The sequence below is a fragment of the Notolepis coatsorum genome (assembly GCF_963971535.1).
Source record: "Notolepis coatsorum genome assembly, contig: SUPER_7_unloc_3, whole genome shotgun sequence".
In the NCBI taxonomy this organism is placed as follows: Eukaryota; Metazoa; Chordata; class Actinopteri; order Aulopiformes; family Paralepididae; genus Notolepis; species Notolepis coatsorum.
The window spans coordinates 320,914-344,878 of NW_028174878.1; the positions used below are offsets into that span (position 1 = coordinate 320,914).

The 23,965-nt window shown below is 43.7% G+C and overlaps 1 protein-coding gene across 1 annotated transcript in view; it reads right to left on the reverse strand.

Moving 5' to 3' along the window:
* Window positions 1-1,960: 1,960 nt before the first annotated feature.
* mad1l1 (mitotic arrest deficient 1 like 1) overlaps window positions 1,961-23,965 on the reverse strand; it is a gene marked incomplete at its 3' end in the record, with an annotated part of 226,511 nt that continues 204,506 nt past the window's right edge. The window contains exon 20 of the mRNA XM_084338322.1: window positions 1,961-2,110. Coding sequence (XP_084194448.1) covers window positions 1,961-2,110 — 150 coding nt within the window. The remainder of the gene's footprint in view (window positions 2,111-23,965) is intronic.

Sequence of the window (23,965 nt, forward strand, 5' to 3'; positions counted from 1 at the left end):
GCTCCTGGTACATAACATGCTGTATGAGACAGGAAGGTTCTATGTGTTATCAGTAATGTCTTCTCTAGTGCTGTATGAGACAGGAAGGTTCTATGTGGTATCAGTAATGTCTTCTCTAGTGCTGTATGAGACAGGAAGGTTATATGTGGTATCAGTGATGTCTTCTCTAGTGCTGTATGAGACAGGAAGGTTATATGTGGTATCAGTAATGTCTTCTCTAGTGCTGTATGATACAGGAAGGTTCTATGTGGTATCAGTGATGTCTCCTCTAGTGCTGTATGAGACAGAAAGGTTATATGTGGTATCAGTAATGTCTTCTCTAGTGCTGTATGAGACAGAAAGGTTATATGTGGTATCAGTGATGTCTCCTCTAGTGCTGTATGATACAGGAAGGTTATATGTGGTATCAGTGATGTCTCCTCTAGTGCTGTATGATACAGGAAGGTTATATGTGGTATCAGTGATGTCTTCTCTAGTGCTGTATGATACAGGAAGGTTCTATGTGGTATCAGTGATGTCTCCTCTAGTGCTGTATGATACAGGAAGGTTCTATGTGGTATCAATCATGTCTCCTCTAGTGGTGTATGAGACAGGAAGGTTATGTGGTATCAGTAATGTCTTCTCTAGTGCTGTATGAGACAGGAAGGTTATGTGGTATCAGTAATGTCTCCTCTAGTGCTGTATGAGACAGGAAGGTTCTATGTGGTATCAGTAATGTCTTCTCTAGTGCTGTATGAGACAGGAAGGTTCTATGTGGTATCAGTAATGTCTTCTCTAGTGCGGTATGAGACAGGAAGGTTATATGTGGTATCAGTAATGTCTTCTCTAGTGCGGTATGAGACAGGAAGGTTATATGTGGTATCAGTGATGTCTTCTCTAGTGCTGTATGATACAGGAAGGTTCTATGTGGTATCAGTAATGTCTTCTCTAGTGCTGTATGAGACAGGAAGGTTATATGTGGTATCAGTGATGTCTTCTCTAGTGCTGTATGATACAGGAAGGTTCTATGTGGTATCAGTAATGTCATCGCTCATCTCATCTCATGTCCTCTGGGTCATTCAGGATGTGGCATATGATGTTCTGTCATGTTTTAAACCTCATATGTTGACATCTCTGTGCCTAGAAATGTGCGACACCATTTAAAATGATATATACAGACTATACAGATATACATTTCTTTTATTTTAAATTTTTTTTTTACAATGGACTTACATTTAGCTTAAAACATTTTAGCTGGTTGATCTTGTGCCTGAACTTGCTAGAGGCATGAGACATGTTGGGTTGTGTAAGGTGTACATTAGACATGTTGGGTTGTGTAAGGTGTACATTAGACATGTTGGGTTGTGTAAGGTGTACATTAGACATGTTGGGTTGTGTAAGGTGTACATTCTGCCTCGCCGAGAGTCTCAGGACAGGCTCACATACTGTAACCTGAAACACACGTCTACAATACATCTTTATTCATCCAATCCGAAGCTTTACATCCAAATCAAACTCGTCTAAAAAAAGAAAGAAAAAGAAAGGCATTTTCATATTGAAGACTAGGGTGAGGGGTAACTAGAGGAGCTGAGGGGTAACTATGGTAGCTGAGGAGTAACTAGGGGGGCTGAGGGGTAACTATGGTAGCTGAGGGGTCAGATCCAGCACGTTAGTCTATTTTCTAACGTGTCAGGTCTGACGCTTCATATATGGGATGAGGTTTGTGAGAAGGGAACATTCTAAAAGGATGATGTCACAATATAAAGGGTGATGTCACAATATAAAGGGTGCTGTCACAATATAAAGGGTGGCCACTGAATGGCCACTGAAAGCTATAGAGGTCCTGGATTCTCAAGGGATGATTTGGAGAAAACATTCCCTACGAGGGCATGCACGCTAGGAGGAGACGCCGTGGTCGCCAGAGGCCTCCCCTTCCGGCGACCGGCACGACGGCCCTGTGGCCTCGAGCATCGAGACGGTTTCACACGGTGGTCTGACGGCTGAAGAGGTCAAGGGTCACGGCCGACAGGAACGCCGGGATGCTCTTCTGGTGGTGGAGGTGGAGGTTCACCATCTCGCCCAGGGTCTTGGAGAACTCCGTCTCCATCAGCTGCATGCTGCCACAGGAGCCCTGCAGACGGGGACAGACGGAGACACACAGAGACACACGGAGACAGACGGAGACACACAGAGACAGACGGAGACACACAGAGACAGACAGAGACACACAGAGACAGACGGAGACACACAGAGACAGACGGAGACACACAGAGACAGACAGAGACACACAGAGACAGACGGAGACACACAGAGACAGACGGAGACACACAGAGACACACAGAGACAGACGGAGACACACAGAGACAGACGGAGACACACAGAGACACACATGGACACACAGGGACACACAGAGACACACAGAGACACACAGAGACACACAGGGACACACAGAGACACACAGAGACACACAGAGACACACGGAGACACACATGGACACACAGGGACACACAGAGACACACAGAGACACACAGAGACACACAGAGACACACGTAGACACACAGAGACACACAGAGACACACAGAGACACACGTAGACACACGGAGACACACAGAGACACACAGGGACACACAGGGACACACAGAGACACACAGAGACACAGAGAGACACACAGAGACACACGTAGACACATGGAGACACACAGAGACACACAGGGACACACAGAGACACACAGAGACACACAGAGACACACAGAGACACACAGGGATACGCAGGGACACAGAGACACACAGAGACACACAGGGACACACAGGGATACGCAGGGACACAGAGACACACAGAGACACACAGGGACACACAGAGACACACAGAGACACACAGGGATACGCAGGGACACACAGGGACACAGAGACACACAGAGACACACAGAGACACACAGAGACACACAGAGACACACGGAAACACACATGAGTCAAACAACCTGCGAGACACGAGACGGTATCAAATAATAACATCAAGACCGGGCGTCTTCCCCTGCTTTCATCTCTCAGAGGGAACTTTCAAAGAGAAACCGTGAAGTTGTTGTTGTCTGTTGGGATTGTGCTATCGTGTGTGCAGTGTGTGTGTGCATGTGTGTGTGCAGTGTGTGTCTGCAGTGTGTGTCTGCAGTGTGTGAGTGTGCGTGTGTGCGTGTGTGTGTATGTGTGTGCAGTGTGTGTGCATGCGTGCATGTATGTGTGTGTGTGCAGTGTGTGATTGTGTGCGTCTGTGCGTCTGTGTATGTGTGTGTGTACGTGCGTCTGTGTGTGTGTGCATCGGTGTGTGCGTGTGTGTATGTGTGTGTATGTGCGTGTGTATGTGTGTGTGTATGTGCGTCTGTGTATGTGTGTGTGTGTGTACTCTATGTGCGTCTGTGTGTGTGTGTGTGTGTGTGCACGCAGCAGGGGTGTGTGTGCACGCAGCAGGGTGAAGGTTCTAAATCTGTGTGGATTAATTAAAAGGAATGAGGAGCAGCTCGGGGCGACGGAGGGAAGGAGCAAGGGATGATGGAAACGAGGGATAGAGTAATTAAAACACTGCAGAGAGGGAGGGAGATGAGGACAGTCCCAATACATGCTGAGATGATATGGAGACGTTGGAGAGATGTCCTCTGTGAACAAGAGGAGAAAACCCGTCTGACTGAAATGTTTGGCTTTATTTACTCGGTTGCTTCCATGTAAAATGTCATCTCATGAAAGTGCCCAGATGTAAAATGAGGAGGTTTCAGCACCAACTCACACATAACTACCTCTGCTGTTGTCTAATGCAGCATCGAGTTTAATACTCTAGACCAGTGGAACTAAGACTTACTGTACTGTTGTCTAATGCAGCATCAAGTTTAAATACTATAGAAAAGTCTATTACCAAATAGAAAAATGTAGTAAAGTATATAATCAAATAGAACAATGTAGTAAAGTATATAACCAAATATAATAATGTAGTAAAGTCTATAACCAAATATAATATAATACTATAGAAAAGTCTATAACCAAATAGAATAATGTAGTAAAGTCTATAACCAAATCGAATAATGTAGTAAAGTCTACAACCAAATATAATAATGTAGTAAAGTCTATAACCAAATAGAATAATGTAGTAAAGTCTATAACCAAATAGAATAATGTAGTAAAGTCTATTACCAAATATAATAATGTAGTAAAGTCTATAACCAAATATAATAATGTAGTAAAGTCTATAACCAGAGGTGCATTGCTCATGGGACGGGGTTGCACGCTGTACAACCGCACTCTGTGAGCAGAAGCACGCGCACGCACATGCAAGGATGTGCACGCGCGTGCACACAGGAATGCGCTGCACTCGACTGATGCGCCAACTCGCTAAGTACCCACCATGGCTACTTTGCATATCAATAGATCAGGTCGTCAGGTGTGTTCAAATACATTCACACGAAACTTGTGAATGAAATGTGTTACATTCCATTCGTAGAGGCAATTAGGCATTGTCTTTAGTCTGTGCACACGCGAGGGAACATTTATGCGCATGTGCAGGAGCGCGTGTGCACGTGGCGCCGTTAAAGCGCGTGCAACCAGTGTTGAAATGAGCAACGCATCACTGTCTATAACCAAATAGAATAATGTAGTAAAGTCTATAACCAAATATAATAATATAGTCGGCTACAGACAGCCTGATCACCACCATGTCCACAGCTTTAGAGTCTCTATGCCCCGGGTGGGAGAGACAGATATGGGAGGCCACACACAGAGAGAGAGAGAGAGCGAGAGAGAGATAGCTCTCCATAGAGGCGGGGAGGGAGGAATGAGATACACACACAGGGAGAGATACAGAGAAATGGCAGGTGTTTTCAAAAAGCACAGATGCAACTAATCTCTTCTGAATGTCTGTAGCTACTCTTCTGAATGTCTGTAGCTACTCTTCTGAACGTCTGTAGCTACTCTTCTGAATGTCTGTAGCTACTCTTCTGAATGTCTGTAGCTACTCTTCTGAATGTCTGTAGCTACTCTTCTGAACGTCTGTAGCTACTCTTCTGAATGTCTGTAGCTACTCTTCTGAATGTCTGTAGCTACTCTTCTGAATGTCTGTAGCTACTCTTCTGAATGTCTGTAGCTACTCTTCTGAACGTCTGTAGCTACTCTTCTGAATGTCTGCTCTTCTGAATGTCTGTAGCTACTCTTCTGAATGTCTGTAGCTACTCTTCTGAATGTCTGTAGCTACTCTTCTGAACGTCTGTAGCTACTCTTCTGAATGTCTGCTCTTCTGAATGTCTGTAGCTACTCTTCTGAATGTCTGCTCTTCTGAATGTCTGTAGCTACTCTTCTGAATGTCTGCTCTTCTGAATGTCTGTAGCTACTCTTCTGAACGTCTGTAGCTACTCTTCTGAATGTCTGTAGCTACTCTTCTGAATGTCTGTAGCTACTCTTCTGAATGTCTGAGCTACTCTTCTGAATGTCTGTAGCTACTCTTCTGAACGTCTGTAGCTACTCTTCTGAATGTCTGTAGCTACTCTTCTGAACGTCTGTAGCTACTCTTCTGAACGTCTGTAGCTACTCTTCTGAACGTCTGTAGCTACTCTTCTGAACGTCTGTAGCTACTCTTCTGAACGTCTGTAGCTACTCTTCTGAACGTCTGTAGCTACTCTTCTGAATGTCTGTAGCTACTCTTCTGAACGTCTGTAGCTACTCTTCTGAATGTCTGTAGCTACTCTTCTGAACGTCTGTAGCTACTCTTCTGAATGTCTGTAGCTACTCTCCTGAACGTCTGTAGCTACTCTTCTGAATGTCTGTAGCTACTCTTCTGAATGTCTGTAGCTACTCTTCTGAATGTCTGTAGCTACTCTTCTGAATGTCTGCTCTTCTGAATGTCTGTAGCTACTCTTCTGAATGTCTGCTCTTCTGAATGTCTGTAGCTACTCTTCTGAATGTCTGCTCTTCTGAATGTCTGTAGCTACTCTTCTGAATGTCTGCTCTTCTGAATGTCTGTAGCTACTCTTCTGAATGTCTGCTCTTCTGAATGTCTGTAGCTACTTTTCTGAATGTCTGCTCTTCTGAATGTCTGTAGCTACTCTTCTGAACGTCTGTAGCTACTCTTCTGAACGTCTGTAGCTACTCTTCTGAATGTCTGTAGCTACTCTTCTGAATGTCTGTAGCTACTCTTCTGAATGTCTGTAGCTACTCTTCTGAACGTCTGTAGCTACTCTTCTGAACGTCTGTAGCTACTCTTATGAATGTCTGTAGCTACTCTTCTGAATGTCTGTAGCTACTCTTCTGAATGTCTGTAGCTACTCTTCTGAACGTCTGTAGCTACTCTTCTGAATGTCTGCTCTTCTGAATGTCTGTAGCTACTCTTCTGAATGTCTGTAGCTACTCTTCTGAATGTCTGTAGCTACTCTTCTGAATGTCTGTAGCTACTCTTCTGAATGTCTGTAGCTACTCTTCTGAATGTCTGTAGCTACTCTTCTGAATGTCTGTAGCTACTCTTCTGAACGTCTGTAGCTACTCTTCTGAACGTCTGTAGCTACTCTTCTGAACGTCTGTAGCTACTCTTCTGAATGTCTGTAGGTACTCTTCTGAATGTCTGTAGCTACTCTTCTGAACATCTGTAGCTACTCTTCTGAATGTCTGTAGCTACCCTTCTGAACGTCTGTAGCTACTCTTCTGAATGTCTGTAGCTACTCTTCTGAATGTCTGTAGCTACTCTTCTGAATGTCTGTAGCTACTCTTCTGAATGTCTGTAGCTACTCTTCTGAATGTCTGTTCTTCTGAATGTCTGTAGCTACTCTTCTGAATGTCTGCTCTTCTGAATGTCTGTAGCTACTCTTCTGAATGTCTGCTCTTCTGAATGTCTGTAGCTACTCTTCTGAATGTCTGCTCTTCTGAATGTCTGTAGCTACTCTTCTGAATGTCTGCTCTTCTGAATGTCTGTAGCTACTCTTCTGAATGTCTGCTCTTCTGAATGTCATGTAGTTACTCTTTTTTTGTATTATCTTTTTCCCCCCTCCTTTTTCCGTTTTTCTCCCATCCCAATGTTAGTCGTTATGCCAATTCCCAATCCCCTTCCTGGTCGTTGCGCACTCTACCCCCTACCGTCGGTCTGGGAGGGCGGAGACTATCACATGCTTCCTCCGACACATGTGTACCCAGCCCACCGCTTCTTTTCACCTGGCAGCGCGGACTCTCGCTGGGAGAGTGTAACGTGTGGAAGGGTCACACTACCTCCCCCAGGTCCTTTCCTTGCTGTGCAGGCGCCCCGACCGAACTGTAGGAGTCGCTGTTTACAACGACCAGGACCCACCCACCGGCTTTCCAACCCGCTGACACTGCCAATTGTGTCAGTATGGACGGCCGACCAAGTATTTGATTACTTACTTTCAACTGGTAGGCTAAACGTGAACTTGGCAAGCGCAAGGGAGGCTAGTAACGTTAGGTAGCTGGTCGGCTAACCAGCAAAGCCCGGAATAGAAGGAATGGAGTATCTTCCCCGATACTCTGAACTTCCTTAATTGTCTCAGGTGATAGAGGCGATGTTTCGCCTTTTTTACCACAGTCTATGTGTGTTGTCCATGTCAGGTTCTCTGTGATTTATCCACAGTGGCGTGTGTGTCCCCTGCTGTATTCTCCTAAAATCCACAATCAGCTCCTTGGTTTTTACCAATGTTCAGGATTGGGCTGTTATCCCGGCACCAGCGTGCCAGTACATCAACCTCCTCCCAGTAGGCCTTCTCGTCGAGGGATGGGAGGAAGCGAGGGAGGGCAAAAAAGAAGAAGTGGAAAACGAGATAAATAGGAGAAAGAAAGGAAAAAGATTTAGAACAAGCAAGAGATGAAAATAGATCAGAGCTTGTTGTTGGTGGGAGGGATAGGCATCTCCTCCACGCAGACAGCACTGTCACCGAGTGAGAGAACAAGCCTGTCCAATCTTCAAGATACACCGCTTCACGCTTTCCAATGTAAAGTTCTCCTCGCGGAGAACGACTCCGCTCATCACTCACACAAGCGGCTGTGCTGTACCTCGCGGCACAGCGAGAGACACCGAGAGAGAGAGACCCCCCGGGTCTCCTGGGAGCCCACACACGCGTCCCCCCCCCCCCCCCCCGACAGGAAAAGTGAAGTGAAATTAACTAGTTTGCCTCACGACAGCGAGACGAAGTGACGTGAAGCGTGGGAGGAAGCTAGTGTGCCTCCTCTGGGTTGTTTTTAGACCAAACAAAAAAGGCCCAAAACAGACAGACGACTGGAGCCAATTACTAGTCGAGACGGACAAGTGGCGTTGGGCAGCGGTACCGTTTCAAGTGGGCTTTTGTGGAAGCTAAATCATGCCGGAAGAAAAGGTTTTACAATCCATACAAAAGTGTTTGGTGGATGTTGACGAATAGATGGGTTTCCATCAGGGACCAGTATGTGTGTGCATCAAGGGTAGATACAAATAATGGGTTTCCATCACGGACCAGTATATGTGTGCATCAAGGTTAGATACAAATAATGGGTTTCCATCACGGACCAGTATGCGTGTGCATCAAGGGTAGATAAAAAGCAAACATAATTCTGACCATCCCTGACCAAGCTTCCTCCTGCCATGACCTGGTACAATCCATTTGACCATTGTGGTCTAAGTGGGAATTTAACTCCTAGTTAATCAGTAGTAGTACTACACTCTCTACCCATTGAGCTATGCAGGATATGCAGAGGCGAAGCATCTGCACAGGCAAGCCAGGCAACTGATTGGGGCCCCTGGCAGTAGGGGGCCCCCCCCGAGGGCTGACAATGTACTCAGCAGCAGTGACGGCAACCCATGTCCTGCCTTAACCTGTTAATCTGTAGACCGTTTTCGCCTAAAGGTACATGTCTAAGTAAATGGAAGATTGCTCCACTTTTGCAAGGTCAATTTGCATGTTCTTGGTATCTAGGAACATCTAGGGACCTGGGGGTATGTATTTCCAGTGTCAGAAATATTGTGTCTGTTACTAGGCTGAGTAAATTGTAATGAAGAAATCAAAAATTGATACGGGTAGGAGAAAATGCTCACTGAGCTCATTCACCACCTTATTGAGATCATGTGTACAAAGAGCAAATGAACCCCGGAAAGATGATTAAACAGAAGGATTTGTAGATACAGTAATTAATGATAATCGACTTTAATTATAAATTCATATTTGACCTTGAACTTGACCTTATTATGGTCAAATCATACATCTATGGATAGGGAAAATGCTCCTCTTTCCAATGGCAGGGTTGAATCTGGATTTAGTAATTTCTTGCGGTTTTTACGATAATTAGCATTTTCCGATAAATTTGTATTTCCGATAAATCGTATAAAACATCGGTAAAAATGAAAATATACACTTTGACTACTGTTTTTGATAGGGGTATGGTCTTTACTCTTGGCTACAAAAAAAATATTTAAAAACATTGACCTCTTAACATTTAAGGGCCCACATGTGGACGATTCTTTGCCGACCTCTAGTGTCTCGGGTGTGCATTTCTTTTAATACAATATATAGATAGAATTAAAGCCCTATTTGTTGCCTGTCAATTGCCCTTTCAGGTGACAAAATCCGTTCAGCGGTTCTCGAGTTACATGCCGATATGTGAGGCGTGCCCTAAAGTACGCAAAAGTACACATTACCACATAACCCAAAAGTACACATAACTGCAAAGGACAGAAACACTCAATTATCATGTTTTTCACACTAACATGCAATATTCTAGTGTCTCATTGCTTCATTTTTGTGAACAATATGCACTTTGCAATATATTTGCTTTTCAAAAGCTCATTTGAGCATATATAAACTTAGATAGCTGTTCCTGTCATTTTAAGTTATGATGAATGCAATGCTTTCTACTATAATTATATAATTTTCTTACTATGACCAAGCTCAAGAGGACACACTAGCCGATGTACATGATCCCTTTCAAAGTGCTGATATTCACAACTGTTTGTCCATGAGTCTTAAAGTCTTACATTTAATAATCAGAATTTTGTGCCTAAAAAAGTCAGATACTGTAGGTCTTAAAATGTTATTGGATTAGGACATTACTTCTATGTTGTGATAACTTCTCTGTATCATGTTTAAAATGTGTTTGGGGGGGAAATGTCCGGGCTGCAAAGTAAGCAGCAACCCTGCTAATGTTGGCATATTTACAGTTTTGAATTTGTATTAATTTATAAATGTATAACTGTTGATTGATATGCACTGTCCCTGATCAAATAAACTGAGTAAACTAAACTAATAGCCTATCAGGGCAATACATATGGAATTACTTCTTAGTCATTTTCCTTCATAATTCTTTGCTGGTATGGCCATGAAATATGTATAAATTTATATTGAAAGTGGTCTTAAAAAGTCTTAAATGTAACCTGTTGAAATCTGCAGGAACCCTGTCCGTCAACATCCACCTTCAGTGAGACCATAACACCTGCCCATCATGAAGATGACGTGTCACCCACCTCTACAAGCAGCAGTATCACCACCACCACTAAAGGTTTGACCTCAGAAGACCCTGCACAGTGGCCAAGTGTCATACCCAACAATGTGGTATCAAGAGACCAATACAGGTCAAAGATATTGCTTTCCACCAGAACTCTGAGAGAAATCCTCATAGATGTACAAAGGAAAACTACAACATGATAATGAAAAATGGGGAGAAAATACAGCGAACATGGCTTCTGTATTCGGTTAGCACAGACTCAGTCTTCTGTTTTGCGTGCAAACTGTTTGGAAAACAGGATAATGCACTTACCAAATTGAAATTGGAAGAACATAGCAAGTCATTTAAAGGAACATGAGTATTCAAAGACTCGCACTACTAATATGACGAGTTGGCATGAACTCCAGACAAGACTCGAAACTAAGACAGCCATAGATCAGATCAATCAGGATTTGATGCATCTCGAGGCGCAGCACCAGAGAGGTGTAATGCACAGTGATTGCCATAATATGTCACCTAGCAGAAAGGAACCATGCTTTGAGAGGGCATACAGATGCCTTATATGACCCACATAATGGCAATTTCCCGTCACATTGATGGCACAATTTGATCCAATCATGAGCGGACATTTGAGGGGGATTCAAAACAAAGAAAGGTGCACTACCTCAGCAGTGACATTCTAAATGAAATCATAGCACTGATTGGAGACAAAATAAGTGATGAGATAATCAAACGGGTGAAACAAGCTAAATACTTTTCCATCATAATGGACTGTACTCCGGACATTAGCCACACGAAACAACTATTGTCTATTGTCTTGAGAGTAGTGAACTGTGAGCCATCAGTTGGTGCAGCCATCGCTGAACATTTTATGATTTGTTCATGTTCAAGACCCCACTGGAAAAGGTCTTGAGGGGCGAGTACGCCGTTGCCTCCAGCAAAAGCACATCACTGAACAGAACTGTAGAATGCCATTAACATTTTTCTTTTTGCATAGTTATATGTTTAGTATTGTATCTCTCATAGCGCTCATGTCCGTTGCTATGGCATATTTCTGACCAGAGCGACCGAGTGCCAGTCAAGTGGTTAAGTAGACGCTTCCCAGGTGCACTTGAAGGCACTATTATGCTGTACATCAACACTCATGGACCACCTGTTAGCCAACCCGATTGCTCGATCAGAACTAACTGTCACATCATTACGTTTGGAGCACCGATTTGGGCTTTTAAAGCTCCCAGTGGCGCCGCTTACTGAGGAAGAGAGTGTCTATCTTGGCTCAGAGGGAATCATGTTGAACCTCTCAGAGCACAAGGCAAAAAAGCCATTCCCATCTAGATGAGGTTCGAAAGTGGTCGTGTGTCTCCCCTGTTCGGTCTAAATGAGGGTTGAACGCGATAGTGTGTCCTATCCTGATCGGTCTTCTAGATGAGGGTTGAAAGCGATAGTTTGTCCTCTCCTGATCCTGATTAATTGAAACCTTTATTTATTCTCAAAAAGAACATTAAGATTACACATACAAACCGTTCAGAATACATATAAAAGGGACAAGAACACAGATGAAAAGAGAAAAAACAAAACAAAGAAAGAAAGATAATTAAAAACAGTTACATACTGAGGTGGAGAGGTTTGTAATCATGTTCTTAAATTGTCCATAGGATAGTGAGGTACTAAAACTCCCATACCTACTGGGAGAAATACAAGAATGTGCAAACCCAGCAGCAAGATTTGTGAGCTGCTGTGACAAGAAAAGGACATCCAGTGGAATACAACCACCATAAAGACTGTACAAGAAATTCCTTCTGTAATGTACTGATTTCTTTTGTTTTCTCTGTTTGATTGTTTTGTTTTTTTTGGCTTTGGCAATGTAAACGTATGTTTCCCATGTCAATAAAGCCCATTTGAATTGAATTGAATTGAATAGTGAGGTATAGAGTTTTAGAATGAGTTGAAAATCAATCCAGGAAGCTGGTGCATCAAAACAAACGCCCTTAAGTGTGAACCAATCATTTGAGTGGTATGGTAGTGAATGGTAATTCCATTCTAGCATCATTTTGATATATGGTGGCAATTTTCCATCAATGGCCTTAAAGGAACACGCCACATTTTAGGGAAATTAGCTTATTTGCCATCTACCCTGGAGTTAGACAAGCAGATACATACTCTTTTCTTCTCTGTGCATGCATTAGGCTCAGGGAACAGCCGCACAGTTAGCCTAGCTTAGCGTCATTCACTGGAAGTAGGTGTGCCAGTGTAGCCTAGTTCCCAACAGTCACGAAATACACTCCAAATACAACTAACAAAACGATCCTGTAAACATGTTGTGACCTGTGTATTCACCACGTGGAGAAATAAATAATTATAATTTGACATTTTCGTTTTCTACGCAGATATATACTCAGAACTATTTTTTGCCGAACTACTGCTGCCTGGGCGCAGTGATTTCATCACCTCAAAAACTGTTGCTTTTTGAAAAACTGTGCTTTTGAGGTGATGAAATCACTGCTATGTATCCGTTTGTCTAACTCCAGGGTAGATGGCAAATAAGCGAATTTCCCAAAAAGTTGCAGTGTTCCTTTAAAGATAAACAGATACCAATGCCTATTTCGCCTCTCTGATAGAGAAGACCAACCCACATTATCATACAGGATGCAATGGTGAGCGCTGTAACCATCACCAGTAATGAATCTAAGAGCTGAACGATATACTGTGTCTCGGGGGTAAAAGAGTGGAAGGGCAGCATTACTATGAATCACCATAATACCAAACTGACATAAATAGATGAGATTGGCTATGTGGTATTTAGAAGTACATTTTTCATCAAGCCAAATGCCAAGATATTTATATTCAGTGGCTCTCTCAATAGTGGATCCATTTAGAGTATATATACTTAAACAATTGTAATCTATGTTTCTGTATCTAGAAAAGGGAAATTTGAGTTTTACTAGCATTCAGCACCAGGTTAAGCTCGAGAGCTTCCTGTAGACTAGAGCATCAAATACATTTTGGAGGTTATCCATTGCTTGCTGAACAGAGTCAGCAATACAATAAATTGATCCGTCTAGATGAGGGTTGAACGCGATAGTTTGTCCTCTCCTGATCCGTCTAGATGAGGGTTGAACGCGGTCATCGTGTTCGTGTGTCCTCTCCTGATCTGTCACAACCACCATCACCCTGAGGGAAACACTGCAGTACCGTGATGCAACAGCCTTTCCTTCTAATCACACCATCTCTCTCTCTTCTCTCTCTATCTCTATCTTCTCTCTTCTCTCCATCTTCTCCCTCTCTCTTATCTCTCTCTTCTCCCTCAGTCCAACTGCACCACTTCTGTTTCTAGCTCTATCCCCCTGTGTGTGTGTGTGTGTGTGTGTGTGTGTGTGTGTGTGTGTGTGTGTGTGTGTGTGTGTGTGTGTGTGTGTGTGTGTGTGTGTGTGTGTGTATGTGTGTGAGGGATGATTTTGTCCATGTGTGGTTGTCTGAAAGCTATGCCATGTCCTCAGGCTCCTACTCTGATTACACTGGTGCGTGCACACACACACACACACACGCACGCACAAAAGTACATACAGATACACACATACATGTACACACACTCACACATATTCATGCATACACACATGTAGACACACACACAGACACACACACGGCAGCGGGAGCCGCAGGGGGCTGTGGGAACAGCACACATCAAAGAACACTGTGACCAGTTACCATGGAGATCACAACACCTTCTGCTGAGGTTTGTCCTCCGCAAACTGTGTGTGTGCGTGTGTGTGTGTGTGTGTGTGTGTGTGTGTGTGTGTGTGTGTGTGTGTGTGTGCATGTGTTAGTGACACACACACACACACCAGGCCTGCTCACCAGCCTCGCGGAACAGTCCCGGAATACACAATCTCAGCCGTCCCGGAATCGATGTGGACCGTCCCAGATTTACAATCTTTGTTTTTCTACATTATCGTTTAGCTAAAATCATTCGAAGAGACATTTAACATGAACGCAACGTGGTACAAATGAGCATCATCGACCTTTTCTCAATTGAGTTCATCTGAAGAAAATATTCATTCATTAACAGTTCAATAGAAACAATCAAGTAAAAATAACAATAAACAAAACAGTATCTTGTCTGAAAAGGAATAGGAAGAAGCAATATGCTTCTACCCCTTAATAAACCCTTGACAATATTTTCAAACAGTGTTAAATTTTCATCCAACATAATCATCTGCAAACAAAATCACTTGTCCATCAAGTTAATATATAATCATTATTGTAAATTGTTTGTTATTTTACAATCACTAGGCTACTGTGTCCATCCAGTATCTTCAGAAAGCAAAAGGTACAAGCTGATTAAATTACAGGGAAATCAGTCACACCACTAACAGAGAATTGTCACCAGGCGAGGACAACCAATCATACACAGATTTCCCCCCAAAATCAAGTTCCAATTAATCCAAAGTTAAGGATTAAGATTAAACTGGACTTTGAAGAAGTCTTTATTCATTGCACACATTTGACTCATCCCGTCGTCCTTCCCCCCAAGGGCAGCCGGGAGCAGACATGGGCTGGGGACCAATCCAAGTGCTCCCGTTAGTCTTCATCAGGGATTGGTCCCCGGGCGCTGCCCCACGGAGCCCATGTCTGCTCCCAGCTGCCCTTGGGGGGGAAGAACGACGGGATGAGTCAAGTACAGAGAAGAATTTTAATTGGCGACCCCCTGTCCTGCATGTTTTTCCATTGGGTTTATCTCTTTTTCTGGAAGGGAAACCCTTGCGAACACGGGGGGAGAACATGTAAACTCCACACAGAAAGGCCCGGGAGATACCCCACCTGGGTACCTGGTCCCCAAGCGGGAATTGAACCCAGGACCTTCTTGCTGTGAGTGTTAACCACTACAACACTGTGCTGCCCATAAAAGGACATTTGTTCCAAGAATCCTCTATTATAAATCCGTATTACCTCTGGACAGCCTGTACCCGAGAGAGATAAAGACAGAGAGAGGGCTGGAGGGAGGTAAAATTAGAGAGTGAGCACTACTGGAGTACAATTACGAATTTCTGGCAAAAGCATGTCATGATTGATTTGATTGATTTATGATTGATTTTGATTTTACATTTATTCGTAATGGTGGACTTAGCTTGTGTGGAGGGTTTTGATCAGTGATCCGAGTAGGGAGGTAGAGCGGTCGTCTGGTGATGAGAAGGTTCCTGGTTCGATTATCGGGCAGTAAGTAAGTAATTACAGTGTCGAAGTAAAATGGTAAATGGTGCATTTATATAACAGCTTTTATCCAAAGCGCTTTACAATTTTGTTCCTCACAATCACTCATTCACTCACCAATGGCAGAGGAGGCGACCATGCAAGGTTGCCAACCTGCTCATCGGGAGCAATTAGGGGTTAAGTGTCTTGCTCAAGGACACATCGACATGCTGCGCGGGAATCAAACCGGGAACCTTCCGACTACCAGACAGACCGCTCTACCTCCTGAGCCACTGTCGCCCCTATAAGTGCGAAGTGCAAAAGAAGTGTCCTTGAGCAAGACGGCCTAACTGCTCCCGATGAGCAGGTCGGCACCCTGCATGGTCGCCTCCTCGGTCGGTGTGTGAATGAATGGGTGAATGTGTGAGTGAATGGGTGAGTGAATGGGTGAGTGAATGTGTGAGTGAATGTGTGAATGTGTGAGTGAATGGGTGAGTGAATGGGTGAGTGAATGTGTGAATGTGTGAGTGAATGGGTGAGTGAATGGGTGAGTGAATGTGTGAATGTGTGAGTGAATGGGTGAGTGAATGTGTGAGTGAATGGGTGAGTAAATGTGTGATGAATGGGTGAGTAAATGTGTGATGAATGGGTGAGTAAATGTGTGATGAATGGGTGAGTAAATGTGTGATGAATGTGTGAGTGAATGTGTGTGTGAATGGGTGAGTAAATGTGTGATGAATGTGTGAGTGAATGTGTGAGTGAATGGGTGAGTAAATGTGTGATGAATGGGTGAGTAAATGTGTGATGAATGGGTGAGTAAATGTGTGATGAATGTGTGAGTGAATGTGTGATGAATGTGTGAGTGAATGTGTGTGTGAATGGGTGAAGTGTGAGGAACAAAACATTGTAAAGCACTTTGGATACAGGCTGCTGTATAAATGCACCATTTGATGGACGCACAGCCCCGCGGTTCCCTCCTCCTGCTGAGCTCAGGGGGGGGGGGGGGGGGGGGGGGGGAGAGACAGAGACACTGACGTGCAGCGAGAGCTCACAGGGAGCAGGGCGCCTGAATATTCATTAATTAATATCAATTCTGAAGACTGTCGTCCCAAAATTAATTGACATCCTCCACGATCCTATTTATCGGCCACCGGGACAATCCTTAGCTCGAACGTGCGCACACACACACACACGCGTGCGCGTACACACACACACACACACACACACACACACACACACACACACACACACACACACACACACACACACACACACACGCACACACACACACGACATGATCACTGAAGCATAATGGGAGTGGTGGCTGCTGGGAGACCTCTGGCTCCCATAGCCAATCACAGTTGAACTAAGATAAGATAACAACCTCATTCTCTCAGACGAGGGCAGGTTGGAGGCTGTTTGGAGCGCGTGACCCCCCCCCGCTCAAAGCTGTCCCCCTGGAAGTGCCGCTTGCAGCAACGCCACTATCTGATCCCTGTTCCCATCCCCCCTCTAGGCAAAACAACCGCGTTCCTTACATGCCAAAGTGTAGAGTGCATTGTTATAGCGCCACCATCTGGCCAAATGGCACCACGATCCACATACACGGCGATACACCGGCCAAGTGTGAAGTCGATCGGATGAGCAGTTTGAGATCAAGTTTCAAGTTTCAAGAGATATCAAGTCAAGTGTTCCTTTATAAAACTCATTGACCGCCACGCTCTTTTCCCCATCTTTACCCATTGGCGCCAGCGTTATTAACCATTTTAGCGATGTTTTGAAGACCCATCGTGTGCTCTGTATTATAGCTATGGAGACAATAGTATGGCTCTTTTGACAGGCATTGTTCATTAGTCCATCACTGACTAACCAGTTCATTTCTACATACTGTAGTTTGTGCACTATTACACGCTAAACATCGCCCCTTTCCAAAAATTAACCAGTCTTTTTCCAGTAGAGGTGTCAGAGAGTAGAGCTATCAGAGTAGAGCTATCAGAGTAGAGCTATCGGAGTAGAGCTATCAGAGTAGAGCTATCAGAGTAGAGTTATCAGCGTAGAGCTATCAGAGTAGAGCTATCAGAGTAGAGCTAGAGCTATCAGAGTAGAGTTATCAGCGTAGAGCTATCAGTAGAGTTATCAGCATAGAGCTATCAGTAGAGTTATCAGAGTAGAGCTATCAGAGTAGAGCTAGAGCTATCAGAGTAGAGTTATCAGCGTAGAGCTATCAGTAGAGTTATCAGCGTAGAGCTATCAGTAGAGTTATCAGAGTAGAGCTATCAGAGTAGAGCTAGAGCTATCAGAGTAGAGTTATCAGCGTAGAGCTATCAGTAGAGTTATCAGCGTAGAGCTATCAGTAGAGTTATCAGCGTAGAGCTATCAGAGTAGAGCTATCAGAGTAGAGTTATCAGAGTAGAGCTATCAGAGTAGAGCTATCGGAGTAGAGCTATCAGAGTAGAGCTATCGGAGTAGAGCTATCAGAGTAGAGCTATCGGAGTAGAGCTATCGGAGTAGAGCTATCAGAGTAGAGCTATCGGAGTAGAGCTGTCGGAGTAGAGCTATCAGAGGAACATGGAGTAGAGTTATCAGAGTAGAGCTATCAGAGTAGAGCTATCAGAGAGTAGAGCTATCAGAGTAGAGCTATCGGTGGGAAATGCATCTTCTGGCCGCCTCAGACCCACTCCTATCCGAGCTCCGGGAGGGTCATCAAGGAGAAGCCGCCTTTTCTCAGTCCTTGCCCCACAATGGTGGAATGAACTACCCACCCCAGTTAGGACAGCCGAAACCCGTCCAATCTATCGCCGTCGACTAAAGACGCACTTCTTGGATCAGCTATTCACCGCCGTCTGTCCGTGGTCCTGTCAACTGATTAACAGACTGTTAACAGATTAACAGTCAACGCGGTTTCATTGCTGGGTTAAGTACTTCTATTCTATTCACATAATACGCTTACTTCATATATCTACTCCATTCACATATATGCCTACCACTTGTATCTATTGCTATGTCCGCCTACTACAATCTCATGAGCTGTCTAACGCCTGTCCCGTCTCCCTGTCTTCCTATGACTTGCTGTCCTGGAGTATTGACCGGAGTGTTGGACGTCCCGTGACGAAGGCCGGGAGATTGCGACCCCCTCTGCGTGCCCCCCTGTCTCCGGAGGTCTCGTAGTGGTGACCGGAGTGCCGGATGTCCCGCGATGATGTCGAGGAGTCCGCGACCCTTTCTGCGCCACCCCCTATCTCCCTGTCTCCGGCTGTCCCTGAGCAACGACCGGAGTGTTGAATGTCCCGTGACTAAGATGGGGAGGACGTGACCCTCTTTGCGCCGCCCCTGTGCCTCAAATAGATCCGCTATCAACTCTATCTTTAATCTTTCAAAATGTTCAGTTGCTATCGCTATTTGCTCTATCTTTAATTTTTCAAAATGTACAGTTGCTATTGCATGCACTCATCTGTGTTTCACCACACACATGAGTGCATGCTTACCAACTGTCCGTCTGCAACACTACTATCACCAACATCTAAGAAGGGAGATCCCCCCTTGAATGGCCCTTCTAAGGTTTCTCTCCTCCACACCGCCTGTGGAGCTTTTTTCCCTATTGTTAGGTTTTAGTGAGTTTTTCCTTACCTTCGCGTGGGGTATGTCTGGGAGTGCTTGCATTCTTTCATTTATTTGCATTCATCTAAAAAATGTTTGGACCCTATTGTGTTCTTGTTCTGTTCTTGACTTATTGTTATGTTGTCTTCTTGACTTGTTTAAAGAAGACCTGTACGGCCCATGGGGACATTAACGTGTGTTGTCGGGCCCTATAAATAAATTTGATTTGATTTGATTTGATTCAACCATTATCTAAAAAAAAGAAATTATAATAATTATCTAACCCTAACTAACCTTACTGCCATGCACTTGTCCTAATAAACTAACCTACACTGTAGCACTCGACACTTTGATTGAACATTGTTACTCAGCTGATAGAGTTGTACCCTTCCTGATGACTTGTCGTACAGAACTTGTAAGTCGCTTTGGATAAAAGCATCAGCTAAATTACTAAATGTAAATAGTGTCAAACTCAATTACCAAGGAGACCTAAATGAAAAACACAGATGGTTTTGTGGGCTGAACACATAATACATGTTCCAGAGGTCACTAGCTTAATTGGTCCATTTTGTTTATCTATTAAGTCTGTGCACACCAGCTCATGTGTTAAATGTGTTATTATCTCTCTTTTTTTTTTAAGATTATTCTTTTGGCATTTTTATTGCTTTATTGGATAGACAGAGATGAAGGATGGGAGAAGATATGGGGAGGAGACATTCGGCAAATGTCGCCGGGCGGTCCGGGAGTCGAACCCGGGACGGCCGCGTTGCACTGCAGTGCGTTACGTGGTGCGCCACCCTGGCGCCCCCCAATGTGTTATTATCTCTGGCGGGTGGAACCAGCCTGGAGATTGTGCGCTCGACAGTGTGGGTCTGTGGATGTGCTCGCAGCTACTCGTGCATATCATTGGGCCGATGTTTCCTGTGCCCACTCACCAGCCAAGGGCCCCGACGGGTCAACAACAACTATTTTATTTAGGGATGTCCGATATTATCGGCCTACCGATATTGGCATACAAATGTGATATCGGAAAATATCGGTATCGGTTTTCAAAAGATTTTCTCTTTTTTTTTTTTTACATTTATTCAACTGTTATTTACCCAGGCAAGCAAGTAAGAACAAATGATTATTTTATTTATTGTCAAAAGTATGCATAATGTTGTGTTAATTACACAACAAGAGATATGTAATGTTAATTACCTGAAATTATTCAGTTTTTTGGGGGGGAAACCCTGCATATATCGGTATCGGTTGATATCGGTATCGGAAATTAAGAGTTGGACAATATCGGTATAGGTAAAAAAGCCAATATCGAGCATCCCTAATTTTATTTGAATACATTTCCATCGCTGTCCACTCCAATGTACGATCTCTCACTCTCTCACTGTTCCTGTGTGCACTGCGGTCTGCTGTGAGCCGATTGGTTTGTTTTGCGGGGCGTGGGATGGGGCTGAAGCCTGGATTCTCATTCTCTCTCTCTCAGCCAAACGTGATACTACTGGATAATAGTTGACGATGATCACATGGTTTTGGAGAAATAGAAACGGCGCTTCTCCCGAATCTATCTGATGTAAAATGAGAGGAGAGATTAGGAGGAGGAGGAAGCGCCGCGAGGATGTGGATTGAAGTTTAATATTATAGGCCACATGTCTGAGATAGATTTTCCAGTCTGTCTGGAGCTTGCAAGCGCTTGGGCGGTGAGAGGATGAGAGCGCTGGGCCGTGACAGAGCTTCGTCTGAAGGAGATTCTGAGAGAACCGGGGGTTTAGGGTGTATAAAAAGGAGGGAGAAGATATTGATTTTATTGTTCCCCCATAGCCCCCCCTATCTTTTCATAACGCCAGGCAACCCTGAAACATTGTCATCAGTTGCCCTATCTTTTCATAACGCCAGGCAACCCTGAAACATTGTCATCAGTTGCCCTATCTTTTCATAACGCCAGGCAACCCTGAAACATTGTCATCAGTTGCCCTATCTTTTCATAACGCCAGGCAACCCTGAAACATTGTCATCAGTTGCCCTATCTTTTCATAACGCCAGGCAACCCTGAAACATTGTCATCAGTTGCCCTATCTTTTCATAACGCCAGGCAACCCTGAAACATTGTCATCAGTTGCCCTATCTTTTCATAACGCCAGGCAACCCTGAAACATTGTCATCAGTTGCCCTATCTTTTCATAACGCCAGGTAGGGCTGGGCGATTCTTGCTAAAATGTGAATCACGATTTTCCTCCCTAAGAATTGAGATCACTTTCTTAAACGGACAACATAACATATATCAATGTGCTTGACTTAACATAACTTATATCTTAACTTATAACAAAGTGCTTGACTTAAACTTAAAAGTCTCTTGTAATACAAAATAACTAGTCTCTTTTTTTCTCTCTTATTTTAGAACACTTAATCAAAGTGATTCACTTAAATGCTGCTGAACATAAAAAAAAAACTAGAATGTAAAATGTACGAATAAACGTAGGTGTGATTGCTTCATCAGTAATGAATGTTCGGTTATGGCTTTAGAATGTTCAGAGTGAAATAGGATGTTCGCTTAGGGCTTTAGAATGTTCAATTATGGTTTTAACATGAAATAGAATGTTCAGTTACAGCTTTAGAATAAATAATAATACAAATAAAACCTCATCACAAAGTTCTGTCTCGACTGTCATTCGACACTGGGTGTACAGAGCAGACAATGCAACATTTGAAAAGTATTAACACTTTAAGTGCCGAAAACGTGTTTAGGCGTCTTTCCTAGCCATGCTAAAGTTGCCGAGGATGCCCTAACTCGTCTTTAATATCAATATTTCAAAAATCTGTGATCGAAATCATATTTTTCCTCCGCAGCCCTGAGACACAGTGCTGGCCTCCTCTCAACCATCTAGCGGTTCAAGAGCGCCATCTGGTGGCCGATCGGCAGAAGCGCCAAACAGGAAGTCATGTGGATGAAGTGCTGATCACCCATATTACTTCCGGCCACTCTCTATAGCTCCCGCGACTCCATCTTGAAACACTCTATAATAGATCGCTCGCCCTAACTCAATTAACGTTATTTGGACGTATATACTATTATACAACCTGGAAATGGACCGGGTATTTCGACATCCCATAATGGAAAACTGTCTACCCCACGCTGATCGCCCAACGGCCCGCGGAGACTGGGGTGAGTTTTAGCGTGTAGTATTACCGTGTTCGACACTAACTGCTATGATGAACATTTGACCCACATTAGATGAATGGTATAACGTTGCCCACGGAATTATAAACGATCCCCCGCCCATCCGGTCATCATCAGATGATACGTAGAAACTTCTAGAAGCACGTCCATTTGAAATTTTTCATCTGGCACCGATCGCTACCAAACTGTATTTGATCATCAATATAATGCATTTGGGGCTATAAATCACGTTCTGGAGAAAGCTGCAGAAAGAGATGAAAACATACTTATACTTTAGATCATATTTTAGTATGAATATGTGAATGAAAAAGTTTAACGTTCATACACCCTGAACAATACATATAGGACATTGAATGGGCCATAATAATGGCAATCTAGCAATAGAATTTAAAAAGTTATAGCCCTGCAAAGAAGGGGAACTTCTCCATAGACAAATAGAGCTGGCAAGGGATGGTATATCATGAATTTAACCTTCGGCAGTTAAAGTGTTAAGTAGCACTTGTGTAGCGTCTTGATCATTTTCTTAAACCCCTCGTTTTGAACGCTGTTGATTGACTTGATGGATATGACGATGCACTGTATAACGTTTGCGTTATTGAGGCTTGTGTGATGGTCTGACGGCTGGGATTTTGTGATGTGGTTGTCCTTCATTGCTAAATCATATTCGACTTTATGGTGACGTTTGAGGTGGTTGTAGAGGTTGGTCGTGTTACCTTGCGTTGCTGCGACGGTGCCAAAGCATTGTATGACGCCTCCTTGTACATCACCGTCGGGTTTAATTAAACCCGAAAAAGTTCCATACACTGGAATGTGCTCCTTTTTCCGGTATAAGCACAGTAGTGGATACATCACTCTCCCTCACCACCGGGATTTTCTTCAGTGTCGTTAATTTCTTTCTTTTTTTCTTTAGCTTGAAAATGTTTTGTCTTGCTCGTTCGACACGTGCCGTGTTATGTGTGAGCCTGGGGGGAGGGGCATTGTGGGGAGGGCAGCGGCAGCGAGCGCTGTGTGAAGACAGAATAATAGGAGCGAGTGTTTTTAATGCAATTGAGCTCCATTTTGACGCAAATGCAAATACATCAGAATCGCCGTCATTTAGAAACGAGATCGCATAGGTCTAGAATCGAGATTGCGGTCTTTTTACGATTAATCGCGCAGCCCTAACGCCAGGCAACCCTGAAACATTCTCATCAGTTTCCCCCGTCTTTTCATAACACCAGGCAACCCTGAAACATTCTCATCAGTTTCCCCTGTCTTCATAACGCCAGGCAACCCTGAAACATTCTCATCAGTTGCCCTATCTTTTCATAACGCCAGACCTTATCATGTTTTTACTATTAGGTACCACTACCTTACTACTATAGTAGGATAAAAGCGCTATATAATTGCAGTTCAAATGCACTTAATTTAAAAGCTGGGTTAAGGAGGCGTCAATGGACAATTAATAATCTTATTAGAGATACATTTTTTTACAGATTTAAATGACACACAGTATATTAGGTTTCAATTAATTATTCACAAAGAGTTTGTAACATTAGCAGTTCTAGGCTAAACTGGTCCTGGTACGAAGTAGAAAACACACTCACTC